This window comes from Typopeltis vanoorti, chromosome 14, assembly GCF_054136105.1.
Source record: "Typopeltis vanoorti isolate ZY-2024b chromosome 14, IOZ_Tvanoo_1.0, whole genome shotgun sequence".
NCBI lineage: Eukaryota > Metazoa > Arthropoda > Arachnida > Uropygi > Thelyphonidae > Typopeltis > Typopeltis vanoorti.
Genome location: NC_143562.1, coordinates 6862136 through 6885767, shown reverse-complemented (window position 1 = coordinate 6885767; position 23632 = coordinate 6862136). Strand labels below are relative to the sequence as shown.

The 23632-nt window shown below is 37.6% G+C and overlaps 1 protein-coding gene across 1 annotated transcript in view; it reads right to left on the bottom strand.

Annotated features, from left to right (window-relative positions):
* Nucleotides 1-7956: 7956 nt before the first annotated feature.
* The window catches only part of LOC150099144 (uncharacterized), a 177476-nt gene continuing 161800 nt past the window's right edge, over nt 7957-23632 (bottom strand). Inside the window, exon 6 of the mRNA XM_090404267.1 lies at nt 7957-8234. Within this exon, the coding sequence (XP_090260393.1) occupies nt 7957-8234 (278 nt within the window). The remainder of the gene's footprint in view (nt 8235-23632) is intronic.

Sequence of the window (23632 nt, the reverse complement as noted above, 5' to 3'; positions counted from 1 at the left end):
GAAGAAAATACAGTAAACTGCTGTGCTGACATCGAATAGGGAAACGTTGATTGTGTGCGTTAGATCGCAGTGCATTTGTTTCGTAATCTAAAGCGATAATCGAACAATTCCAATGATTAACTATTCAATCAATGTCAAAACATAAGCTGTAACCTTTAACATGTTGTACTGCATTTATATAATGTTGTGAGCATGGTTATTATTTATAAACACAACAAAATTTAATTTTTTCATTTTTTTCCCTTGGGGGTGCTGCAGTGTCGCAGTGCTTATGTACAAGCCGCCACTGGTCCTCAGTGAAGGAAAAATTGCAGAGAAAAGACCATGATGGACAAGATGCAGGATTTATGGAATAGTCTACTTCAGAGCAATCAGATGATGAAGAAAAGGCTAAAACCGAAAATTAATTATTGGCGCTACGGGTACAAATAAGTCGGTGAGAGATGGTTTGCGAATGTCGGTGTGGTGAGTGATGGTGCCATTTCACTTTTTATAACTTTTTTTTTTTTGTGCATTTGTACCGTGGTAGGCAAAGAATTTTTTTTTGTTTAATTTATATATATATATATAAAATTACTTAGTAATCCTAATATATATCACCCAAGGTAAAAAAACTAATTTACATCTCTATCTCCTCCAGAGATTTTTATTAAAAATGAAAACACCTTGTTGCAACTTGTATAGGTAAAGTTGATAATGCTCTGTATTACTAAAACCTCTGTATTACTAAAAATATTAAGAAGGCTGAAACCTTCTTAGTATTTTCCATAATGTAAAGCACATCTCTTAGTGAGATGTGCTTTACATTATGGAAAATACTAAGAATAGTGATTAGAGCTTTACTATGAGTTGCACCACCTTTAGATTTGAACTACGTTCAAGCGCAAACTTAACTGTTTGCTTACTTGGGATTAGGAATAAAATAACTACGTTTATAAAATTACTTGGCAACCCTAATATACATTATTCCCAAGGTAAAAAAACTTATTTACATAGAAACAGAATGCAGCAACTCCAGAGATGCTGAGAGCAAATATTAAGAGGAAATGGAAACAAAGTATGAACTGTACATTGATGTCTTCCTACAACGAAGTTAACGCATGCGCAGAAGTGTTCTGCAGACTATCATCACAAAATGCAATAAGTGTGTCAATTCAATAAATGCAACTAATGATAAATTTAGCCCATCTTTGAAATAAAAGTTCTTTATTTGGTTAAGTTTATTTATCTTAATTATATATATAATTAAGGGTTGCATTTATTGAATTTACACACTTATTGCATTTTGTGATGATAGTCTGCAGAACACTTCTGCGCATGCGTTGACTCCGTTGTAGGAAGGCATCAATGTGGAGTTCATACTTTGTTTCCATTTCCTCTTAATATTTGCTCTCAGCATCTCTGGAGTTGTTGCCATGCTGTTTCCTTCCAACATTAATGTTATATGACCACAAAAAAAAAAAAGAAAAAAGCAGTACTGAACTTCGACCCCTCCCGCACCTTTTAGTACACGTGCTATTAGATATGCCGTTCGACTGCATGCACATTAATCGAAGAGCACGTGTAGAGTCTACGACAGGGGTCTCAACCTTTCAGACAGTGCGGGCCACATTAAAAATTTCAATGAAGCGCGCTGGCGACTAAGCTATGCTGGGGTAGCTTAGTAGTCCACGTTTAGAGTTGTAAGATGCTTTTCAGACTGACAAGGAACACTGTGCATTTGATACTTTACATGAAATCCTATAAAAATAAACAAACTCGGTTTTAAGAGCGTAAGTAGGAGTTGGGTTCATGATAAGTAAATACAATCAATATTTGAAAAAAGATAATTTAATGAAGAAAACATTCATTTTTTACAAAGACAATGGGAAACTTAGCAATGTTTTTCCTTGACCAGCTTGTCGATGTTGGCATCAATATTGGAAGTCGCAATGTGCAGAGTATTCTCGAGATGTTGGTCCGTAATCTGACTTCTTTTGGACTTCGCATGCTTCATTCTGGACAAGAACTGCTCCTATAAGTATGTGTTTCCTAACAAAGCGCACTTCTTCAAAGCATGTCGGCGAATATTAGGGAATGCATCCTCAGAAATGTAGCCTTTGTAAAATGTAAGCAAGGGCACATTGAGTAATTTTTCTCTCAAAGAGGAGTTGTTTTGGAGTTCAAGCAGCTCCATTTCTAATGCGCCTAAATTACAAAATAAATCAAAAGAAGCTGTTGGTTACGAAGTTCACTAAATCTCTCTTCGAACTTACTTCGCAGCACGGCTAATTTTGTAGCGTATACATCAAGAGACGAACAGTTGAACTCAGCGAGAAGCTGGAAATGAGTTAAGTCTTTTTTCTTTGAGCGTTTTGCCTCCCAAATTTGAGCTTGGCCACAAAACTGATGTGATCAAACAGAGTGTGCACTAGTTGATCTTTGGATTGTAGCCGTATTTACGTCATTCATATGCAACGAGATGTCGGTCACAAAGGCAAAGTCTGTCATCCACTTCGGATCGTTAAATTCAGCAATCGGATTCCCCTTGGTTTGTATCAACTGCAATATATCCTTTCTTAAGTCAAAGACTCTTTTAAGAACCTTCCCTCTGCTAAACCAACGCACATCACTCTAATAAACCACATCGCCGTGATCCGATTCGCATTCTTACGTCAAAAACTCGTGGAATTGACGATGATTCAATCCTCTTGCCCTAATAATGTTGACGACAGTCACAACTTTCATGACATTCTCAAATCCAATAGTTTTCGCGCACAAATTCTCCTGGTAGATTAAACAGTGGTAATGGACGAAATCTTTTCCTTCTAGTTCCGGTTCTTTTCGTAGCAGCGCAACAAATCCATCGTCCTTTCCCACCATCAGTTCCCAGACCCTCGAGGTTGGTTAAGCGTAGGTCGAAACGTTAGAGCGTTTTCTTTGCGGCTTCAAGAATATCAGTGCCTTTCGTCGTTCCCTTCATAGATTTGAGCGATTGCAGTTCTTCTGTCACATTAAATTGTTGATCAATGCCAAGGATAAAGAGAGCCAGTTGTGCTGTGTCCTTGACATCTGTGCTCTCAACTAAAGCAAGTGAATATTACGTAAATTCGGAAGACCGTTTTTTTAAAGTTCCTTCAATATCATTGATAAGCTCTTCGACATGTCGTGCTACAGTTACTTCAGACAAGCTCGGTTTTTTAAACGCTTCCTTATTATTTGAGCACATAATCCCTAGCAGCGATGAGACACTCTTTCACAAACTCGCCGCCTAAGAAGGCTTTTGATATTTTAGCAATTTTTTCAGCTATTACATAACTTACTTTGACGCACGCTTCGCTCTCTTCCCTCTACCTTTTAAACGTACTCTGCTGACATTTTAAATCAATTTGGAGACGGTTCACTTTGCCCACACGAAGCCGCCCTTGAAGGCGATCGAAATTGGATGCATGCTTTGTCTCATAGTGTCGTTTTGTATTGTATTCTTTTGATACTGACACTGACTCACGACAAATTAAACACACTGGCTTATCGGCACAAAAAAGTAGAAATTGGTCCACTTTTCATTAAAAACCCGACAATCTCGAATCACTTGATTTACGCTTTTTACTCGTAGACGCCACAGTGATGGAAGGTGAACCCAAAAAAGATCCAAAATAGCCGTGAAACGGTTATCGGTTATTATCCACTGAATATGTGTCACACTAATGAAAAAAGTCTGGAAATATAAACCCACAATAGGCTATGGCTGACACGACGATCCTACGTGTGCTTATACACTAATATCACACTGTTCACGACTGACTGACTGATTGTGAATGAGATCCTGTTGTATTTTTATGAAAATAACGAAGTATCGAGAACCTTCGAAATTGTATCTGGAAGGCACTAGATCGCGCACTCGAACGAACTACTGCTTCAGCTATCTAAGAAAAAACCATAGAGCCGAGTAACTTCGGAATTAAGGTAATCGTTCATCCACTGCAGCTGCTGTTTTGTGTTGTGGTGTTTTGTGTTTGGTAATGTAAAAATAATGGGTGAGCCACAAATTCTTTGAAAGTTTCTTTGCGAAAAGTTCTAATTGTTTAGAATTTTGTAACAGAAAGTTAGCATAAAATATAAGATCAGAGCTAATAATCAGTGAAATAATAATAATAATAACAACAATAATAATAATAACAAATAAGTATTTATTTGTTGTGCCATATGAAGTAATCTATGAAGGAAAACGATTATGCAAAATCTACAGTGGGTGAAAAATATGAATTTTCGGGTATCATTAATATAATTGATGTAAAATGTCTTTTAAATAAGACTCCAAATTTATTTCCTAAAGAAATTTGTATTTCTGATGGAATTATTGTAAGATATGCATTGACAAAATCATCTTGTAGTTGGAAAGAATTACCTGAAAGAGTTAAAAAACAGAATTCTTGGTTAATAAAATTTAACCATCAGCTGAAGTGGGAAATTGGTTCACTATCTCTGGACAAACTAAGAAATTGGATGATAGAATCAACATGGAAATATCATATATTACTTGTAAAAGGAAGAAAAAAATCAAAAACATTAACGAGGTTAACAGGGAGGCCTGTTCTTGATTTAAATGAAATTGGATGCTCAAAACGTGAAAACATATTGTGTACTTTTAAATTCTTTTGGAAACATAACGAAAGATTCTGTGCTTTTAATGATGCTAAGAAATATATGTATTGGTTTCAAAAAAATAAATATGCAACCCTTAAGTTTACTACAGTAATAAATTCCCAACGATCAGCAAATGAAAATTAACTTTCAGATGAGAGTCCCATTGTCAAAAACCATATGATGGCAATTCCACAAGCATGGGAAGAACCTTTGAACAACTGTGCAAATTTAACAATAAGATTAAGGAACAAAAAATAGATTGTATTTTTCGCTTCATTTATTTTCTGTATGTTAGATTCAGTAAATACAATTGGTAAATGATATTTCACTCAAATAAAATGTGTAAATTTAAATGAACAAATTGGGTGTCGTTGATGTGCTATACAAATTTAATTAAGACCATAACATTTTTTTCCTTGTGAAATTTCATGCCACAAACTAACCAGAGACTTTTTTGAAAGTTGAATTAAACGTCTTATTGTTCATGCAATCCCTCAAATATTTCAAGAAACTTTTATCTCTTGGAAGCAAAAGGAATAATTGGGTACTAATTAATAGCCGAATTTCAGTGGATATGATACAAAGGATGAAAACAATATTTGTACGAATTTCAAAACTTTGAAAAAGCTGATGAATATCTTCTTTGCTGTGATCATAAATATTTATTTGAGGGTAAACATTTTTTTTCTTTCTTTCTTTCTGAGCTAATTTTCATTTTAAATAAGAATAAATAATTATTTATTTGTATTGGAAAGAATGTCTAATATAATAATTGTGTTAAAATATATATATAAATATCCCTACTGTGGAATAAATGTTGGGCTCAGAGGACAACAATCCATTGGGACTAACGGAAATGAACAGAGTTGAACTATGTAAAAACCATAGTTCAACTTGTGTTGAAATGTCACATGGAGACAAATCACATGAATTACACGTAAACACCAGTGGGAAATCATACACTATGAAACATCAGTGCAAATGTGAAATCAGAAGAACTCCCTTCACTTTATTCAATTTCTGTATGTAGAGTCAGTAAATACAATTTGTTAATAATATTACAGTCAAATAAAAGGTAACATAGAAATTAGCAAAGTATATATATTACAGAGCTAATATTCATTTGAAATAAATTCCAGTTTCCTAGCTACACAAAATGTAAACAAACAAACAAGCCATCTACTTGAAACAATAAGTGTATAAAATCCTTAATCAGGAATGAATAATTTTAAGATATGTGTCATCACAATCATGTGAATGCTAATCACTTAGTCATATGTAAGTGCTTGAGAAACATCCAACCCTGGGAAAATTATACCTTTGGAACAATACCGCACTCCTATATTACAGGTTGTGATTAATACAAACAGTTCCATAGTGTGATAGAGGTCGAAAACTAAGACCAGAAATAAATGAATGATCTCCAAGAAAACGAACGGAACCAAACGGTTCCGTTCGTTTTCTTGGAGATGACTCATTTCCAAGTGGAAATCTACACGATTCGGGTGGAAATCTGAAAGATGTGGTCAACTATATGTTCTGGTTATTAACCGAATATTGTTCTATGTGAGCATTTGTGTTGTGCTGTGGATATTAAATTCAGCTATTTTGGAATATCCTTTTTGGAATATTCGCATTTAGAAAAGCCATTCTGGAAAGGCTGTAAGTAATTTAAATTATCATTAAATCGAATTTCTAGAAAGAATTCCCATAGCCTTTAGAATATGAATATAGAATAAAATATGTATGAGTTATGGAAAAAATAGCGTGTGTGTTTGAGGAACACCAGCATATAATTAAATTATTCAGAAAAGCATAAACGCTCCCGCCACTAGACCTACTATACTCTATAAGAATTCCCATAGTCTTTAGAATATGAATATAGAATAAAATATGTATGAGCTATGTAAAAAGAAAGTGTGTGTTTGAGGGACACCAGCATATAATTAAATTATTCAAAAAGCCTAAATGCTCCTGCCACTAGACTCTACTATACTCTAAGAATTACCATAGTCTTTAGAATATGAATATAGATCTGTTTGAGGGACACCAGCATATAATTAAATTATTCAGAAAAGCCTAATCACTGCCGCCATCACGACTCTACTCTAAGAATTCCCACCCTTTAACAGAAAAAAATACCCCAAACTGTATTGGAAAATTAGTACAGCCATCTGTAGACAACCAAAGACAAAACTTGACGACAATGATGGATGTGTGTGTCACCCTGGGAAAATTCCAAGATATCTTATCACAAAAACATCTCCCACAATTCCATAGGCAAACCAAAACACCATGTGATATCACAGAGAGACATATGTTCCCCCAGAAATTTCCAAACACATAACGTCACGATTTTTTTATCTCTAAATACTACCAAAATGCATTACGCGAACCAAACACACCATGTGATGTCTCTGAGAGGAGGGGGGGCACCGAAATTCCAAACATTCCAAAATTTATTTTATCACTATCCATCACCCATAATGCCATACGCAAACCATTTACTTATCAGCAACTCATAACAATACACATCCAAGACACTGACGTCGCTTTCCCCCATTCAACCTACCCCTATTTTGTTCATAGTATCCCACCAATCACGAAACGAATCCTTATCCACTAATATATCTCCCTTTTCCATTCAAAACAATAACGTCACTTATTTACAACTAACAAATTACGTCACTTATCTTCATCTGAAAACAACACACATACACGTTACGATTCCTTATCTTATCTTGATCTTGATCTGGTCAGAAGTGTCCCACCAATCACGACACGGATCCTTATCCACTAATATATCTCCCTTTTCCATTCAGTACAATAACGTCACTTATCTACATCTCATAATAACAAACATTCACGACACGATTCCTTATCTTATCTTGATCTTTATCTTATTCAAAGTGCTCTACCAATCACGACATGGATCCTTATCTCTAATCCTCACCCATAATTCCATACGCGAACAAAACAAACAACTTGACGTCACACACACACACACAGATGATCCCCAGAAAAATTCCTAAATTCCAAACTCATTACGTCACACACACAATGACGTCATCATCTCAACAACTAATCACGTCACGATTCCTAATCTTATCTTGATCTTGATCTTGTCAGAAGTGGCACCTATACTACTGGAGTACTTCGAGGCAAAAATCTGTTGTCAAACAGCGAGTGATCTACTTCGCAAATAAATTCATTTCACCGCGACGCATTGAGACTCCTGAAACTGGAGGGGGGTAGGCATCGCCATCTAGCGGAAGACGATAAGAACAACAATACAAACGTGACTGATGATTCCTGCGAACACAGAGAGGCTTAGCGGCTCGATAAAAGGAACGCTGCTCCACTTCCCACGCGTCGATCATAACCGGGGTGGGATGAAAATATTGGAAGGTCAAGATTTGCTAAACACTCACTTTGAACATCATATCCACCTTCTTGAAGTCGAGCACGGAGCAGGTGGGGGCTTGCAGGAGGTCCAAAACTGAGAGAAAGTAAGCGGGATCGGTCGTGGTGAGCTGTCGGACCACCTCCTGGATGTTCCTCCGGAGCAGTTCGCGGTAAGATAGCAGGTAAGGTCGTAAGAGTTTCTCCTGTAAATAAAATGTCTAATTTTAATCAACTGCAAGTCTCGGTCTTTCAAGAAGAATTAAATCTTTTAAAGCAATAATTCTTTACGATTGTAGTTTTAGTGTAGAAATATTCCTAAATTATGTTCCTAAAAGTAATTTTGTACCATCATGGCTTGCGTGTGAACTTTATACACGAAATTTGGAATTTTAAAGGTTATCAAAAAGTTACCTCCAATTTATACACGAACAACTGTTGGTAGCCTAAAATGCTTAATTAAAAGTCAAGGGAAAAATGAAAAACAAAATTGCCTTAATTGAAATTATTTACTTGTTGACATAATATTTGTTTAATTTTTATGTATAAAAATAATGCCGACATTTGGCTAATCTTTTGTGGTTAATTTAAGTTTATAAAAATATTGCTAAAATGTATTACATTTATGGGCGTTTTCCAACAATCGAAATAAAGACGGTCTGTTATGCACCGTTTCATGATAACTTAAAAGAACAGCCACAAGAGGCTGTTGAGTTTAACATTTCTACTTCCGGTTAACTGCGGTTATTGTAGACAGAAGCAACATAAGCATGTATAAGTGTCAATTAGCTATTGACACTTATACATATGTGTGAAATAAACAATGACCGAACTATTTTAGCACGTTTTTAATAAATTGGTTAATAATTAAGTCTTTTTTCCCCCTGCGCTTAATATTTAGTGAGATGAACAACTGAAGATGTGGCTAACGAATGGTGTGGCAAGAAAATATAAAAATTGAATTAATCAACATTTCAGTAGTTTTATATTAAAGACATACACTACACAACACATGCATAGATACTAAAGTAGAATGTATGGCAGCTTTCGTTTTTTAATGGTATCTCATTTTTGAGCATCTGCAGATCATTTTTTTAGAAAAAGCGGGATTCGAATTCTATCGATGACGCTAGGAACCTTTATCAGGTGTTTTCGATGAAATGGTGAGTTAACCGGTCTCATACGGAGGTGGGGATTTTTCCTGAAGGAAACTTGGGTTTTTTCTCCCTCAAAATAGGCAAACCGGCTGAAAGAACACACGCAATAGACAACACTTAGGGGAAGAAGGATTAACCAACTGTTCCGTCAGATTTGGTTTCAAATATCTGCACGGCGACCAGAGTAGCTCTCCGCGTTTGCGTAAATCTGGAAAGATCTCGTTCCTGTTTTTTGTGCCTGGGGGTGCAATTTTCCCTCCCCAATCCGACGTCGATGAAATGTCGTGTCCTTCAATTCCTTAATCCCTTTCGCAGCTTAGGGTGCCAATAAGGAAGCAGCTGTGAACATAATGACTCGTGCGGGGTTATTATTAGCAAGACGTCTGCTTGTCACAAGTCGCTACATCTTACGATCCCGTAATATTTTCACAAATCGCGGGGTTGCTGACATGCAGGCGGCCTAATAAAGCCTGCTGTCAAGTCGCAGCAAAATTGCATTGGTCTCGTGTTCATCGGGACACGACAAGAGCCCCAACTGCACGAGATTGCTCTTACATGCAGCGTGGATGTTCGTATTTTCCTGCTTTCCCCCGTTTCAAAGTGTCCAGTGAAAAGAGCCCGTTCTCGCAGCGGATGTGACAATAATTGAGAACTGCTTACAGCTTGTTAGAATCGCTATTCAAGTTCCGCATCAACCCTAATAATCAATCATTTGAAAATCATAAAATCACCCGTGATGGGGATTCAGAAGAAGTGAATGCTGCTCTTATATTCTCCTTAGTGGCCGATTTCACTCACTTAGTGATTTTTGCTTGAAGAATTGGATTCGTCTGATTAGCGCCTAATCTTGTTTCATCGCCAACAAAAGAGGATTACAGTGAAAACTTTTATAGTCTCTTCTGGCGACCGCATCGAACAAATTTGAAATTATGATTAGAAAGACTCTTCCAGTGCTCTTCGGAATCGTCTGAATGGGCAAAGATTGAGAAAATAAGAAATCTAAGTGGTATTCGGTTATAGAAAGCAATAAAAGCATGTTGAAAGAAGAGGAAATATAATCACAATGAATTTTTAAAATGACACGCACACACACACACACACACACACACACGCATTACCTGCAAAGAAGTGAACGGACAGCATGATGTGAAGAACGAACAGCATGGCACCCGCCTCAATAAGATGTAAGATCTCCTTTCGCTGCGTCAATCTTGCGGGGCATACTTTCCACAAGCATACGATTGCGATCAATTTTGGACCATTCTTCCTGTAAGTATATTATAATGTCTTGTACTGTAGCAGAGTGGACGTAATTTGACCTCACCCAGTGATCCAGTTCATCTCAGAGGTGTTCAGTAGGCTTAGGATGAGGGCTCTATGGAGGCCAGTTCACATTCATGTCCATAAACCACGCAGTTACAGCAGAAGCCTTATGACACTGTGCATGCTGAAAGAGACAATGGTCAGTACCGTAGAGTGGTACAAAGTAGAAAGCATTGCATTGTCCTGAACGTTCAGATACCTCTCTGAGTTCAATGTTCATGGTATCACAAACAGAGGTCCGATAACAAAGCAGTAAAAACAGGAACATACCATCACACCGCCACATTCAAATTTCATACTTTGGGTTACTCACTATAGTTCACCGGACATCCGTCACACCCCTCATCTGAGGGTAAATGTGCAGCGTAATTCGTCGCCCCATAACACAATTTTGTAAGCTTCCAGGTGCAACTGTACGTGATCTTTGCACCATTGAAGACGGCACTGCATGTTGGTTTGGGTGATGCGGGGGGGGGCTTGCATATTGCGTTCCTACCATGGAAACTCATAATGTGAGCCGCGATTCTGAATGTTTTTATACAGATTCGTGTTCTAGTCAATGCCTGGAATTCGCTATTCAATGGGCAGGCCGACGAATGGTGGTTTTACGTATTATCCTTAGTAGCACCCTTCAGTTACTTTCAGTGCTGGTAGCACTTGCAGATATCTCCCTGCTCTTCCATCTCAATATGGTATCATTGAATGTTGACCTGGGATGGCTCAATTTGTCAACAATTTGCCAAACAGACAGGCCTTCAACTTGACATCTTATCACAATGCATTTTTCAAACTCCGTCACTTCCCTTTTCGCAGTTTACCCATAGGGTGTCCGTTAACTACCTCACAAGCAGTACACACACAAAGTGAACAATACTGAATCTTTTATTCTCTCACATAAAGACATTAATAACTTTAAAATTTTGTTTTTTCTGGTATTAAATACAAAATATGTGTAAAGGCAGAAGTTGACATATTTTAGCCAGAGATTGATACAGAGATAACAGAGAGTTGACAGCCTTGTTAAAGAAAAAAGGAAGACCAATATCCTTCATCAATCAAGGGTTTATAACTGATTAAATTTCTCTAAAGGAAAATATCAGCAACAAATTTCCTTCCACATACACAAGAAAATGCAACTCCAACCTGTTTCTTGAATATAGCCTTATTTCAAGCATATTCAATTTCTGTTTCAACAGGTTACCAAAAACATTAACAGGATACTGCATAAAATTCAACACTGAAAGAAACAAGAGCTAAATGGAATATTCCAGCGTTTTTACCTGACACTCGCCAGTTACACCAACAGTGAATAGTTGTTTTTTATCTGTACATACACGAGATTAATATCAGAAAGAAGTAAAAATTCTCGCACATTCTAAACTACTATTATTACATATTAAATAATTGATATCGATATAATTACATAACAAACAAAGAGGGCGCTTTTGGAAAATGTAATGTGCAACATTCTTCTAAGTGTTTAGCAGACGATAATTCCTTTTTAATGTAAATTGAAGGTGAAATGTGAACGCCATTACAAAATAATAAAGTTAAGCGATAGCCGTGTTGGTAAGACAGATACCATGCAATTCTACTTTGAAATTTTATAATTTATTTCTTCTGATGTCTTTTCATTTCAAAAATATGTTTGCGATATATTTTAATAAACTGCACTGTAGTCAAACAGCCAGGTCTCATTTTAAGGATTCCCTTGCTCTGTAATAAATGACTGTGACCAAATCCATTTTATTAATCGATTAATATTTTTGTGGCGACATGAGCCTCACGCACAAGTCTTTTGTTATTGCAATAAAGGATTTCCACAAAGCTTTGCCCGTGGAGGAAAAACAAATGTAAAATATTCACTCTACTTACGTTTGATTGAAACAAAAATTAGTATACTTTAAGGCAGTGGTCTTCAACGCATGGCCCGCCATCCATTTTGAAAAAATAACTACTTAACATTACAATGCGATTAAATAAAAAATAATTTCAATGAAGCCCGCGGGCGACCAAGTTATACTGCGGTATTTAGAATTGTAAGATGCTTTCCAGATTCATAAGGAACGCTGTGCATTTAATACTTTACATAAAATCCTATAAAAATAAAAATTAAATAGACTTCTTCAGCCATCTACCAGCGCCAAGCGGTACTTAAGTACTAGTATTAACGTCGCAGATGGCCGAAGCAGTAGTTTGTTCGAGTGCGCTGTCTAGTGCCTTCCAGATACATCTCGAAGGTTCTCAATACTTCATTATTTTCATATAAATACAAGAGGATCTCATCCACAGTCAGTGGTGAAGAGTATAATATTCGTGAATAAGCGCAAGCAGGTTTTATGTTTTATATAGCCAGACCGTTACACGGCCATTTTGGATCATGTTTTGGGTTCACCTTCCATCACTATGGCGTCTACGAGTAAAAAGCGTAAATCAAGTGATTCGGGATTGTCGGGTTTTTAATGAAAAGTGGACCAATTTGTACTTTTTTGTGCCGATCGCCAATAAACCAGTGTGTTTAATTTGTCGTGTGTCTGTATCAAAAGAATACAATATAAAACGACACTATGAGACAAAGCATGCATCCAATTTCGATCGCCTTCAAGGGCGGCTTCATGTGGGCAAAGTGAACCGTCTCCAAATTGATTTAAAATGTCAGCAGAGTACGTTTAAAAGGTAGAGGGAAGAGAGCGAAGCGTGCGTCAAAGTAAGTTACGTAATAGCTGAAAAAATTGCTAAAAAGTCAAAAGCCTTCTTGGACGGCGAGTTTGTGAAAGCGTGTCTCGTCGCTGCTGGGGATATTCTATGCTCAAATAATAAGGAAGCGTTTAAAAAAACGAGTTTGTCTGGGGCAACTGTAGCACGATGTGTCGAAGAACTTGCCAATGCCATTGAAGGAACTTTAAAAAAACGGTCGTCCGAATTTACGTAATATTCACTTGCTTTAGATGAGAGCACAGATGTGAAGGATACAGCACAACGGGCTATCTTTGTGCGTGGCATTGATCAACAATTTAATGCGACAGAAGAACTGCTAGCGCTCGTACCTTTGAAGAGAACGACGAAAGACACTGATATCCTTGAAGCCGCCGAGAAAACTCTCCAGTGCTTCGACCTCAGCTTAACCAATCTTGGAGGTGTGGTAACTGATGGTGCCCCTGCTATGGTGGGAAAGAACGAAGGGTTTGTTGAGCTTCTACTACAGAAAGAACCGGAACTAGAAGGAAAAGATTTCGTCCGTTGCCACTATTTAATCCACCAGGAGAATTTCTGAGCGAAATCTATTTCATTTGTGAATGTCATGAAAGTTATCGTGAGTGTCGTCAACATTAATAGAGCAAGAGGATTGAATCATCGTCTATTCCACGAGTTTTTGACCGAAGTCAAAAAGTGCGGAGCGGATCACGGCGATGTGGTTTATTATAGTGATGTGCAGAGGGAAGGTTCTTAAAAGAGTCTTTGACTTAAGCAGCGAAATACAGCAGTTCATGCAAACCAAAGGGAATCCGATTGCGGAATGTAATCATTCTACAAAGACTGCATATCAGCAGCATTCCTGATTACCATACATATCTTTGCATCATTTTTTATTTTATACTACCATTTTATACTTTACATCATTTTATACTACCGTATTCTTAAAATTCACACAAAGATACACACACCCACTAAATATACATTGTAGCCGCGTATTTAGATCATTCATATGCAACGAGATGTCGGTCACAAAGGCAAAGTCTGTCATTTACAGTGAGCGCGCGTGCGTGCGTGCGTGTGTGTGTGTGTGTGTGGTTGTGTGTGTGTGAATTGTAAGAATACGGTAGTATAAAATGATGTAAAGTATAAAATGTTAGTATAAAATATAAAATGATGTAAAGATTTGTATGGTAATCAGGAATATTGCTGATATGCACTCCTTGCATAATGATTTGAATAAGCTGGAATTGTGGGCATGGGAAAATGGGTGTCAATTCAATGTCAGTAAATGTAAAGTCATTCACTTCGGCATGATTACCTATCCAATGTCGTATTATATTGGTGGGATTAGGCCAGAAGAAACTGATGAGGCTAGGGATCTCCGAGTGTTAATAGATAGGAAGTTGAAGTCAGGGGCCACGTGGAAAAAATTGCAAATACAACTGAAAAGATAATTGCAATGTTGAAACGAACGTTCACATGTAAAGATAAGGATGTCATTTTTCCTCTTTAAAAGTCCTTGCTAAGACTTCACTTGGCTATTGTGCGCAATTTCCGTTGTGATTCTCATATATATTGGAGAGAGTACAAAGGAGACTGTTAAAAATTATATCAGGATTGTGGAATACTGATTACGAATACAGAATGAGAAATTGTAGACTGCAGACAGTAGCAAACAGGAGAAAGACGGGTCATATGATTGAGACTTACAAACTTCTGAAGGGGTCATACAGGATTTCAATTGATGGGATTTTTCAATTAATTGAGGGTGGGGAAAGGACAAGAGGGCATCCTTGGAAGCTGAGAATGAAGGCCGCCAAGAAGAGGGTGAGGAATAGATTTTTCTCTCAGAGGGTGGTGCGTGATTGGAATGGATTGCCGTTGATGTTATGAGTGCAAGCGGTGTGAATAAATTCAAGAATAATTATGATAGTTGGTGTCTGTAGTATGTGGCCTCCCTCTATGAGTCTGTGACTCCCTGGAGGTCTTTCTTAATAATAATAATAATAAAGTGTTTTTTTTTCATTAAAGATTTCACTCTGTCGCATTCAGATAGCAATCTTATGAAAAAATCTTTACGTTACTAAAAAAAAGAAGCAGTTTAAACTGTTCCTCCTCAGCTATGTGTTGACCTACTTTTCGTCCAGAGTGACTTTCCTTATCTATCTCAGGACGAAAAATTTCATTGCACGTCACATCCAACCGTGAGTTTTCTCACACAGCGATTTAACTCTGCAGTCTTTCTAAAAAAATGTCTCTTTTAGAACTTCATTTTGGGATTGGTTTTCAATGTTTGTCCCCCCCCCCCTCCCGCTTAGATGTTTCGGAAGCTTAGGGAAAGAAAAATCCTCATCCGATATAAGCGTATCATGCGCATTTAAACTGCTGTCAACTCGCGGATGTCAAAGTTTTTCCTTGTCCGATTCTTTGGGCGACAAACGCCTCTGAAGGGTCACTCACTGCCCTCCCAGATGGGATTAACCGTAAGTGGGATTTACTGTTTGGAAGCAGAAGAGCGAGCCACTGACGGAAAAGTGAACGTGTCGTGGGTAGTACGAAGCAATTTTTAACATCATGCGACGCGTTGCGATAAGTTGATACATCTAGACCCCAGATTTGCAAAAGAAAAGTATCGTGTTCATGCCTCGCAGCATCATTTGCCATCCATCACGTGAGATCACCAGACCTTGAAAACTTTGCAATTGCCTAAACCTTCTCAATGGAGACAGGACCACCAAACAATAATTACTTTTTAAGATTAAGGGCTCTCTGCTTAGCTTAGGCGGACATCTGATGATCTGTTATATCTTTCCTTTTGATCTGCTGGAGTTGCTCAAATCTGATACTGAATTTATGAAACGAAACAATTTTTTTTCCTCGTGTAGGCTGTTCAGCATAAAATGTAAATTCAAAATATCCGATGAAATATTGCGCAAGCGTGGATTCCAAATATTTGATCATTTGGAATCAACGTTAATTTTCTTAACCAATAATAAACAAAACAAAACTTTATTCAGCAAATTTCACCTTCCAGAAAAATTTAATAATTATAAAAAGTGTAATATTTTTAATTATAAAATTTAAGAATATTACTATTATTTAGAATATTGGAATATTAGAATTATAAAATTTAGGAATAGTATTGGACACGTTCAAAGAATGAAAACAGAAAGATTACCAAAACAAGCCTTAAAGTACAAGCCACTAGGAAAAAGAAAACCAGGACGTCCTCTTAAACGATTCAACGATGACTTCTAAGGCCGGAACAGGCCATACTAGGCCTAAATCCTTGATAGGTATGATGATGATGATGATGAAGAATATTAGTGATGATTAGAAATGTGCGTGGTTTGAATTGTACATATTTATAATAAGAATAAGAAGAAGATTCCATAATTTACTGATACGCACATCCTTTCACATGGAAGGCTTTATTTCGTTTTTCTGCAGCAAATGGAAATTATTTTGAATGCGCATGTCGAGACACTCGGGGGAGTTTGTAACTCACCAACTCAACTGCGAGTATGTCCAAATAAATTTTGGCAAATTTTGTCTGCCTAAATACACTTCGGAGTTTTAAAGTAATGTGCAGAACTATGAACAATAAGATGAAACTTAAACCATGACGAAGAAATTGGATATTGCATCTTAGAGAGTATAAAGATATTAATTTCTTTACATATAATCTGAGAAGCGTTCTCTAATATATGTAGTAAACATAATTATTCCATTTCATACATCAGCTTTCTATTGAAGATTTTTTAAAACTCTTTGTCTGTGTCCCGAAAAGAAACAAACTATTACATGGATTTGATTCTTCTGAATTAGCCACTCTTTAACAGGCACAAAGAACGTCTTCGATTTCTAAAAATAGCCACTGTTTTTCCATTCATTTCTCTCCAGTTTTTTTAATGATGTATTACTTCTGATTTGTAATATCGGATCGATTTTTCCGTTTTCCGCTATACATCGGACAGCTGATATTCTACTAATTCATTCTCTACAGATCTTCAACAAAAATCAATCCCTAGTCATGCATCTTTAATCAACCCGAGTGAGCGCATAAATAGTGACAACACGTAGATCTTGGAATAAATTTATCAGAGCCAATAGAATCATCAATGACGTGATGCAGTAAATACATTTGCCCGTTTTATTTCAGTAGATTGATAAATAAAGGGATGGCTGGGATGGAGAAGAAAATGTGCGAAGCGAAATGCTTTGCATAACACACAACCATTACCTCGTGATGATTTGAGTCCATGCTTGTTGGTTGCTTGAGGATATGGCAACAAACTACAGGAATTCGTATCCTCGTTAGAATCCTTTTACGCAAGATGCGCTGCTAATAAACTTCATTTAATTTAACCTTTTTTGGAATTTTATTGCACGTTTTTTCGTTTTTCATGTTAATTTTTATCAATTTCAGTTAACTCGAAGTTTTAAACTCTACAATTCTGCAAAAACAAGTTGTATCTCAAGTATTTATTAATGTAAGTTATTGCGTTTTTTTCTGTGACTCGTGGCTAAAGTAAAAACTCCATCTTTCAGCTAATCATTGCAGGATGGTGAATTTTCCACACGTCAAAGAGTTTACTTAAAAAAACAACTAATTATTTCTTTCTCGTTGTCTTGAGCTGAAATGGAAACCAACAAAGTCCGACAAGTGCAATTCCAACAAAAATTCCCTGCTTTGTTAGAAATGTTTAGCTCAGATGAGGATGTGCTGGAGCCTCGCTTTAAGCACACCCTCATCATTATCATCTCCATATAAAGAGGAGACGGAGCGGACAGAACACTCAGTAGTCAACAACCAACATGAATTTTTATATCTGTTTTCAGTAAAAAGATATCGCTCCATCTTCTCCAGTGGCAGTAAAGCAATCTCTCCCCCGCCCCTCGACACTCTCTCTCTCTCTCTCTCTCTCTCTCTCTCTTTTTGACACTACGCTCTGAATGCCTTTGCCAACCGACGGAAAAGGCACGTGCTGCAGTTTTTTCGCTATGTTTTCATGAGAAATTCCAGTGTCCGAAGTATTGTAAACTCCGACTGCACACGTACTGAAACTTTTTCTTTTGTGAATAGCTTCATTAGTCACAGGGACGCGAGAGTCTCTTTGAAAGGTCTGGAAAATGTCAGAGGATTTCTATGAGGGCAAATGATAAATATTCTGATTTGCAACAGTTGAGGAATTTTCTCTGTTCGGACTAATTCTGAGTATAGTAGAAATACCACACAAAAACTGGTATAAATAGGCAAAATGGTATAAGAATTATCAGTACATTGTACAATGCAAAATGGTTCTGTGGAAATAGTCCCTTATAACAATCAAATCGTTCTTTTGAAGTTATTTTTCTATCAAGATTTATTGAATTTTTTGACGTAATTCTGACAAATCAAATCAAATCAAAGTAGTTGTTGAGAAACAATGTTTGGTTATGAAAGGAGTTCATTTGTAAACGATCTCTGAACCTAATACTAAGGAGCAAACTTTCATACTCTCAGCCAGTCTTTCTCTCATTTAGTCGTGCTATCCCAGCATAAAAAATACGCTTCACACGCTGTCATGTTTCTTGACTTCTTATTCAATCATCCTTCCGTTTCCACCACACGTATGGTTGAATATATCATGTCCTCGTATATACGGTATGGCGCAAGAAAAAAAAAATACTGAACTTCGACATCCCCTTTAGTACACAAGCTATGAGATGTACTGTTCGACTGCATGCACATTAATAGAAAAGCACATGTAGAGTTATTGCCATTGCATTTTGTTGTAGCAATGGTGTTGACGTTGGAAGAAAAGACGTTTATTGTTGAGGATTATCTTCGTTTATACGGAGTTCGTAGAGCAAAAGCTCCAACCTACGACATGTTTGCGAGCAGTTTGATCGTTGTTTCCGTAAGCGTGCTCCAAGCAGTAGTGTCATCATTGCCTTAATCGGGAGGCTCGGACGTCCCCGCAGTGTTCTGCCGCAATCCAAAGGGCATTCGGGGAGACACCGAACTGTTAACACAAACGAGAATCACGGACGTGTGCTCGAACAAGTGTTATAGTCTCCGAAACGCAGTCAACGCCAACATCCAACTTCAAATGGATTCCGATGCGGTCACTACAGAGAATCCTTAAAGAGCTAGATGCATTTTCGCAGGTCATTCAGGTTGGTCGGTGTTTAAAAGTTGGACGGGGGAAAAACTGTGCGCGCGTGTTCACCAATGTCTACGAAGATCCGTCCTTCCTCCATAATGTCGAGTTCTCAGAGAAGGGCATTTCAATCTGAGCGGTCATGTAAACAGACGAACCTACAGGTTTCTTCGTTTTTCGAGACCGAATTTGTCCAAAAGAAACCTGTTCACAGCATGTTGTGCAGTTTCCGGCCATGGCATAAATTGGTCCTACTTCATTGAAGAAGGTGGTTGAACTGTGACCTTGAATAGCGAACCCTACATCAAGAATGTGTTGGTTCCGTTCACTGAGGACTTGCATAGGATGTGTCGCTCAAAAAAACATTTCATTTCGTGCACAGGCATTCCAACAGGACGGAACAATCTGTCACAAATCACGTGGTTCTAGAACCTGTTTATCAGAACCCTTCCCCGGGAGGCTCATTTCGAGGTTCACAGAATACCCGTACTCTTCACGATCGTAGTATGGCGGCGGTACATTCCCGCAAGCTCTCTGGTTAATTTACGCACGAAACTTTTATAGTTTCTGTATTCGGCTTTGAAATAATGTGTGATTTAATATCCACTTAATTTATACAAGATGAATGTTTTTGCTGAAGGAGAAATAAAACCTTCAACAATCCTAAAACCTATAAATACAACACGGTGTAGACTAACCAGAACATGGAATAATTACACGAGACGGGACCAGCGGATGATGCGATTTGCCCATTTCTCTTGAAAGGATGCTGTGGGATTCTATTATATTGTTCACACTGGCCTAAAGCGCGTAAATTTAGTCCAACAACAATAACAAAAAATATTTCTTTGAAAATACGGCTATAGCAATTAAGGAGGCTGTCAGTCCGATGCATTGTGAACTGTGTTCCTTTTTTTGATCAGCAGTTTGAGATCCCGTGGAAATGAAAAAACAGCAAACACTTGGAGTATATCAACGAGCAATTGAAAACATTCGTTTAGAAATTAAAAGAGCAGTGAAGGAAAACATTCCGACATTGGATACGTGACAAAAATCACTGATATTATTCAAATCGCCAAGCAGCAGATTTAAAAAAAATCCATTGTGAGATTGTTTTTGTGATATTATCAAACTGATCATCTCGTGTATCTTCGTACATTTCTCAGTTTGATAAATTAGAGGTTGAAAATAAAGTTTCACGAGTCAGGGAAAAAAGAAATGCTAGAAAGAGAAAATCACAATTCATTTTTTATATATTTTCAGGTCCACTAGCCCAGCCTAGTGGCTGTGCGCTTCGCAACCATATGTCTGGGAAAAGAGAGTGTCCTAGGTTCGATTCCCGTCGAAGATGTGAGGGGGGGCTGAAGGATCTTCCATAGCCAAGTTTGCCGGTCTTGGGCGTGGAGAGCATGGTTTTTACCCCAGTTTATCCTGGAATTTTTCATCCCGCAAAGCAGGCAAACCGGCCTTGAGAACTCAACACTACAGGACATGGGATACACCGGGGGGTAGGGCTGACCAACTTAATCCTGTGAACGGTTTGAGGTCTGATGATTAACAAAACCCTCGACACCGCAAAGTAAAAGAGGGTAAAAGGAAGATGAGATACATTTTCAGAAGGGTATGCCATAGAAAAGATAAAGCCTTTCTTCCATTGAGTACATGAGCGGAATAACGACGAAATAAAAATAATCAGCAACCCAGTTTTAGAAAAAAACATGGAACTTTATCAGTTCACTTCAGACCTTCATTAAGCAGGACAGTGAGAAAGTTAGACACCCGTTTTGTTTTTGACAAACGAAGTGTTTCATTTTTCTTGTATGAGAATCGTCATTGCTCAGTCGTTAATGACATTTGACTGGAAATAACACGTGGTTCGAATCATCTAGGATGAGAAGAATCTTTTATAAGTTTTTTTTTTGTTTGTTTTCAGTTGAAGGTGATGTCGGTCTCATCTGAAGGGCGCGGGGTAGGAATCACTGAGTCTTTCCGCGAGAAAGGCGATATTGAAACCCGAAGGCAGTCGGTATACAAACAGACACTTTACATTCCAAAGACTTCGTAGCAGTCAATTGAAAGAACCCTCTCGCTTTCATCCGCTCTTTACTCCACAACAAAATAAAAATAATTTTTTAAAATGTGAGACAAGCAACCAGTTTCGACTTATACTATCTCCAACTATAGATTTATTTTCCTTATGAAAAATGAATCCAGAGTTTGAGAAACCGAAAGAACACTTCAGTAATATGGTGAAATCAGAGGATGAACCACAAGGGCTGTCTCTAAGAGTTTGAGACTGGAATTCACAGCGAACAAAATAGAAAAGATAAGAGAAAAAACGGAATTCGAAGACGGTTTAGTCGAGACAGATGGAGGACGAATGCATTGGTGACAACGTTTGGGCGATGAATGAAAACTTTAGCAAAAACGCGAGAAATATGTTTCTTGATTATCTTCCCATTCCATCTCTTAATTCTTCTTCTTCTTCCTGATAGCACTCTTATCCAAATACAACTTGCTTTTCAATACATCTAAATATTCTTTCTGCTCACCCCAATATAAAACGAAATGAAGTAACATGCCTAAAAGTAGAGAGAGAGAGAGAGAGGGAGGAAATGGAAAAGTATCGCATTCAGATATCATTTCCGAGAAACTAGATTAAACTGGAAAAAAAAGATCCATCAGGAGAAATCTACTCATTTTTTAAAGAGGATTACAAGAGATGACCGCTTCAATAAGAGTTTTTACGCTACTCCTCATCTATATTAGCTGAACAAAATGCAACATTTGGATATTGATTATCTACACCATCTGTCCAAAAAGAAACCGAACTTTTCGAAGACAGAAGAAACTAGTGGGGCCACTTGGCGTATCTTTTTGTTGTCGAAAGCCGCAACCTTTCTTAGTGTTGTGTCAACTGTTTATGACATTTTTTTCATTAGAAGCCGAGTTACAGTGCCAAGAGTGACAGTGTGTTTTAACGAACGGTCGGTCATCACGATATTCATGCCGTACGCGACGAATTCTCGCTATCAATCGCTTCAAAACTTCTAGATAAAACTCACTATTGACCGTTTGGCCAGGCGGAACAAATTCTTTGTGGATAATTCCTTTGGAATCGTAGAAATAAATCAGCATTGTCTCTACTTTTAACTTCTCAAAGCGACGTTTTTTCGGATGCTCCTCTTCTGGTGGACTCCACTCAGCACTTTGGCGCTTTGTTTCGGGCTCATACTCAAAACGACACATTTCATCAACCAGTAACGATTGTTTCAAGGAAGTTTGAGTCCTTACGAGCGGTTTTAATGCGGTCCTTGCAGTGTTCAATTCGATACATTTTTTGGTTGTCGGCCAACTTGTGGGGAACAAATCGCGAATTCAATTTACGAAAGCCCAAACTCTCGGTCCAAATGCTGTGCACAGTTGATTGTGAAATCCCCAGTTCATCTTCAATCAATCTCACAGACGATTTCAGGTTTTCTTCGATGAAATCAAGCACCTTTCGGATGTTAACTTCGCTCAGTCCAGTTTTTGGACGAACCGGCTTTTCGTCGTCCTGAAGCGTCTCATGACCACTTTGAAATCGCTTAAACCACTCGTAAACTTGAGTACGGGATAAGCATTCATCACAGTATGCTTTTTGAACCATTTGATGCGTTTTGGTAAACCTTTTACCAAGTTTAACACAAACGTCAATCGCAGCTCTTTGTTTGAAACTCGTTTTCAGACCGTTCGTCAAAACACACTCTCACTCTTGCCACTATAACTCGGCTTCTAATGAAACAAATGTCATGAACAGTTGACACAATAGTAATAAAGGTTGCCGCTTTCGACAACAAAAACATACAACAGGTGGCGCCATTAGTTTCTTCTATTTTAGGAAAGTTACGTTTCTTTTTGGATAGAGGGTGTAGTGAGATAATTAAGAAAAAAGTGACCACTAGTAGACGAAAAGAAGTAGTACTCAGAGAAGGATCTCTCAGAGCAAAGTTGTTACGATTGGAATGTCCCAAATCTCATGTTCCTCCTTTATTTCATATTCTTATTAGTAGCTCAGGTTGAAATATATATTTTAAAACACCCTTTTGCTGATAATGTAAGCTGGACACCGAAAGCAGTTATGGTAGAAGAGTAAGGTTATAAGGCCCATGTGTTATGCTTTAAATTAGTGTGTTCTGCGAGTAGATGTTCTGCAAAAATCGCTTGTTTGAGGATGAGTATTTTTGATTGTGTTTCAGGAACTTATTCCTCTCATTTGCTGAAACAGAAATTGAAAGTCTT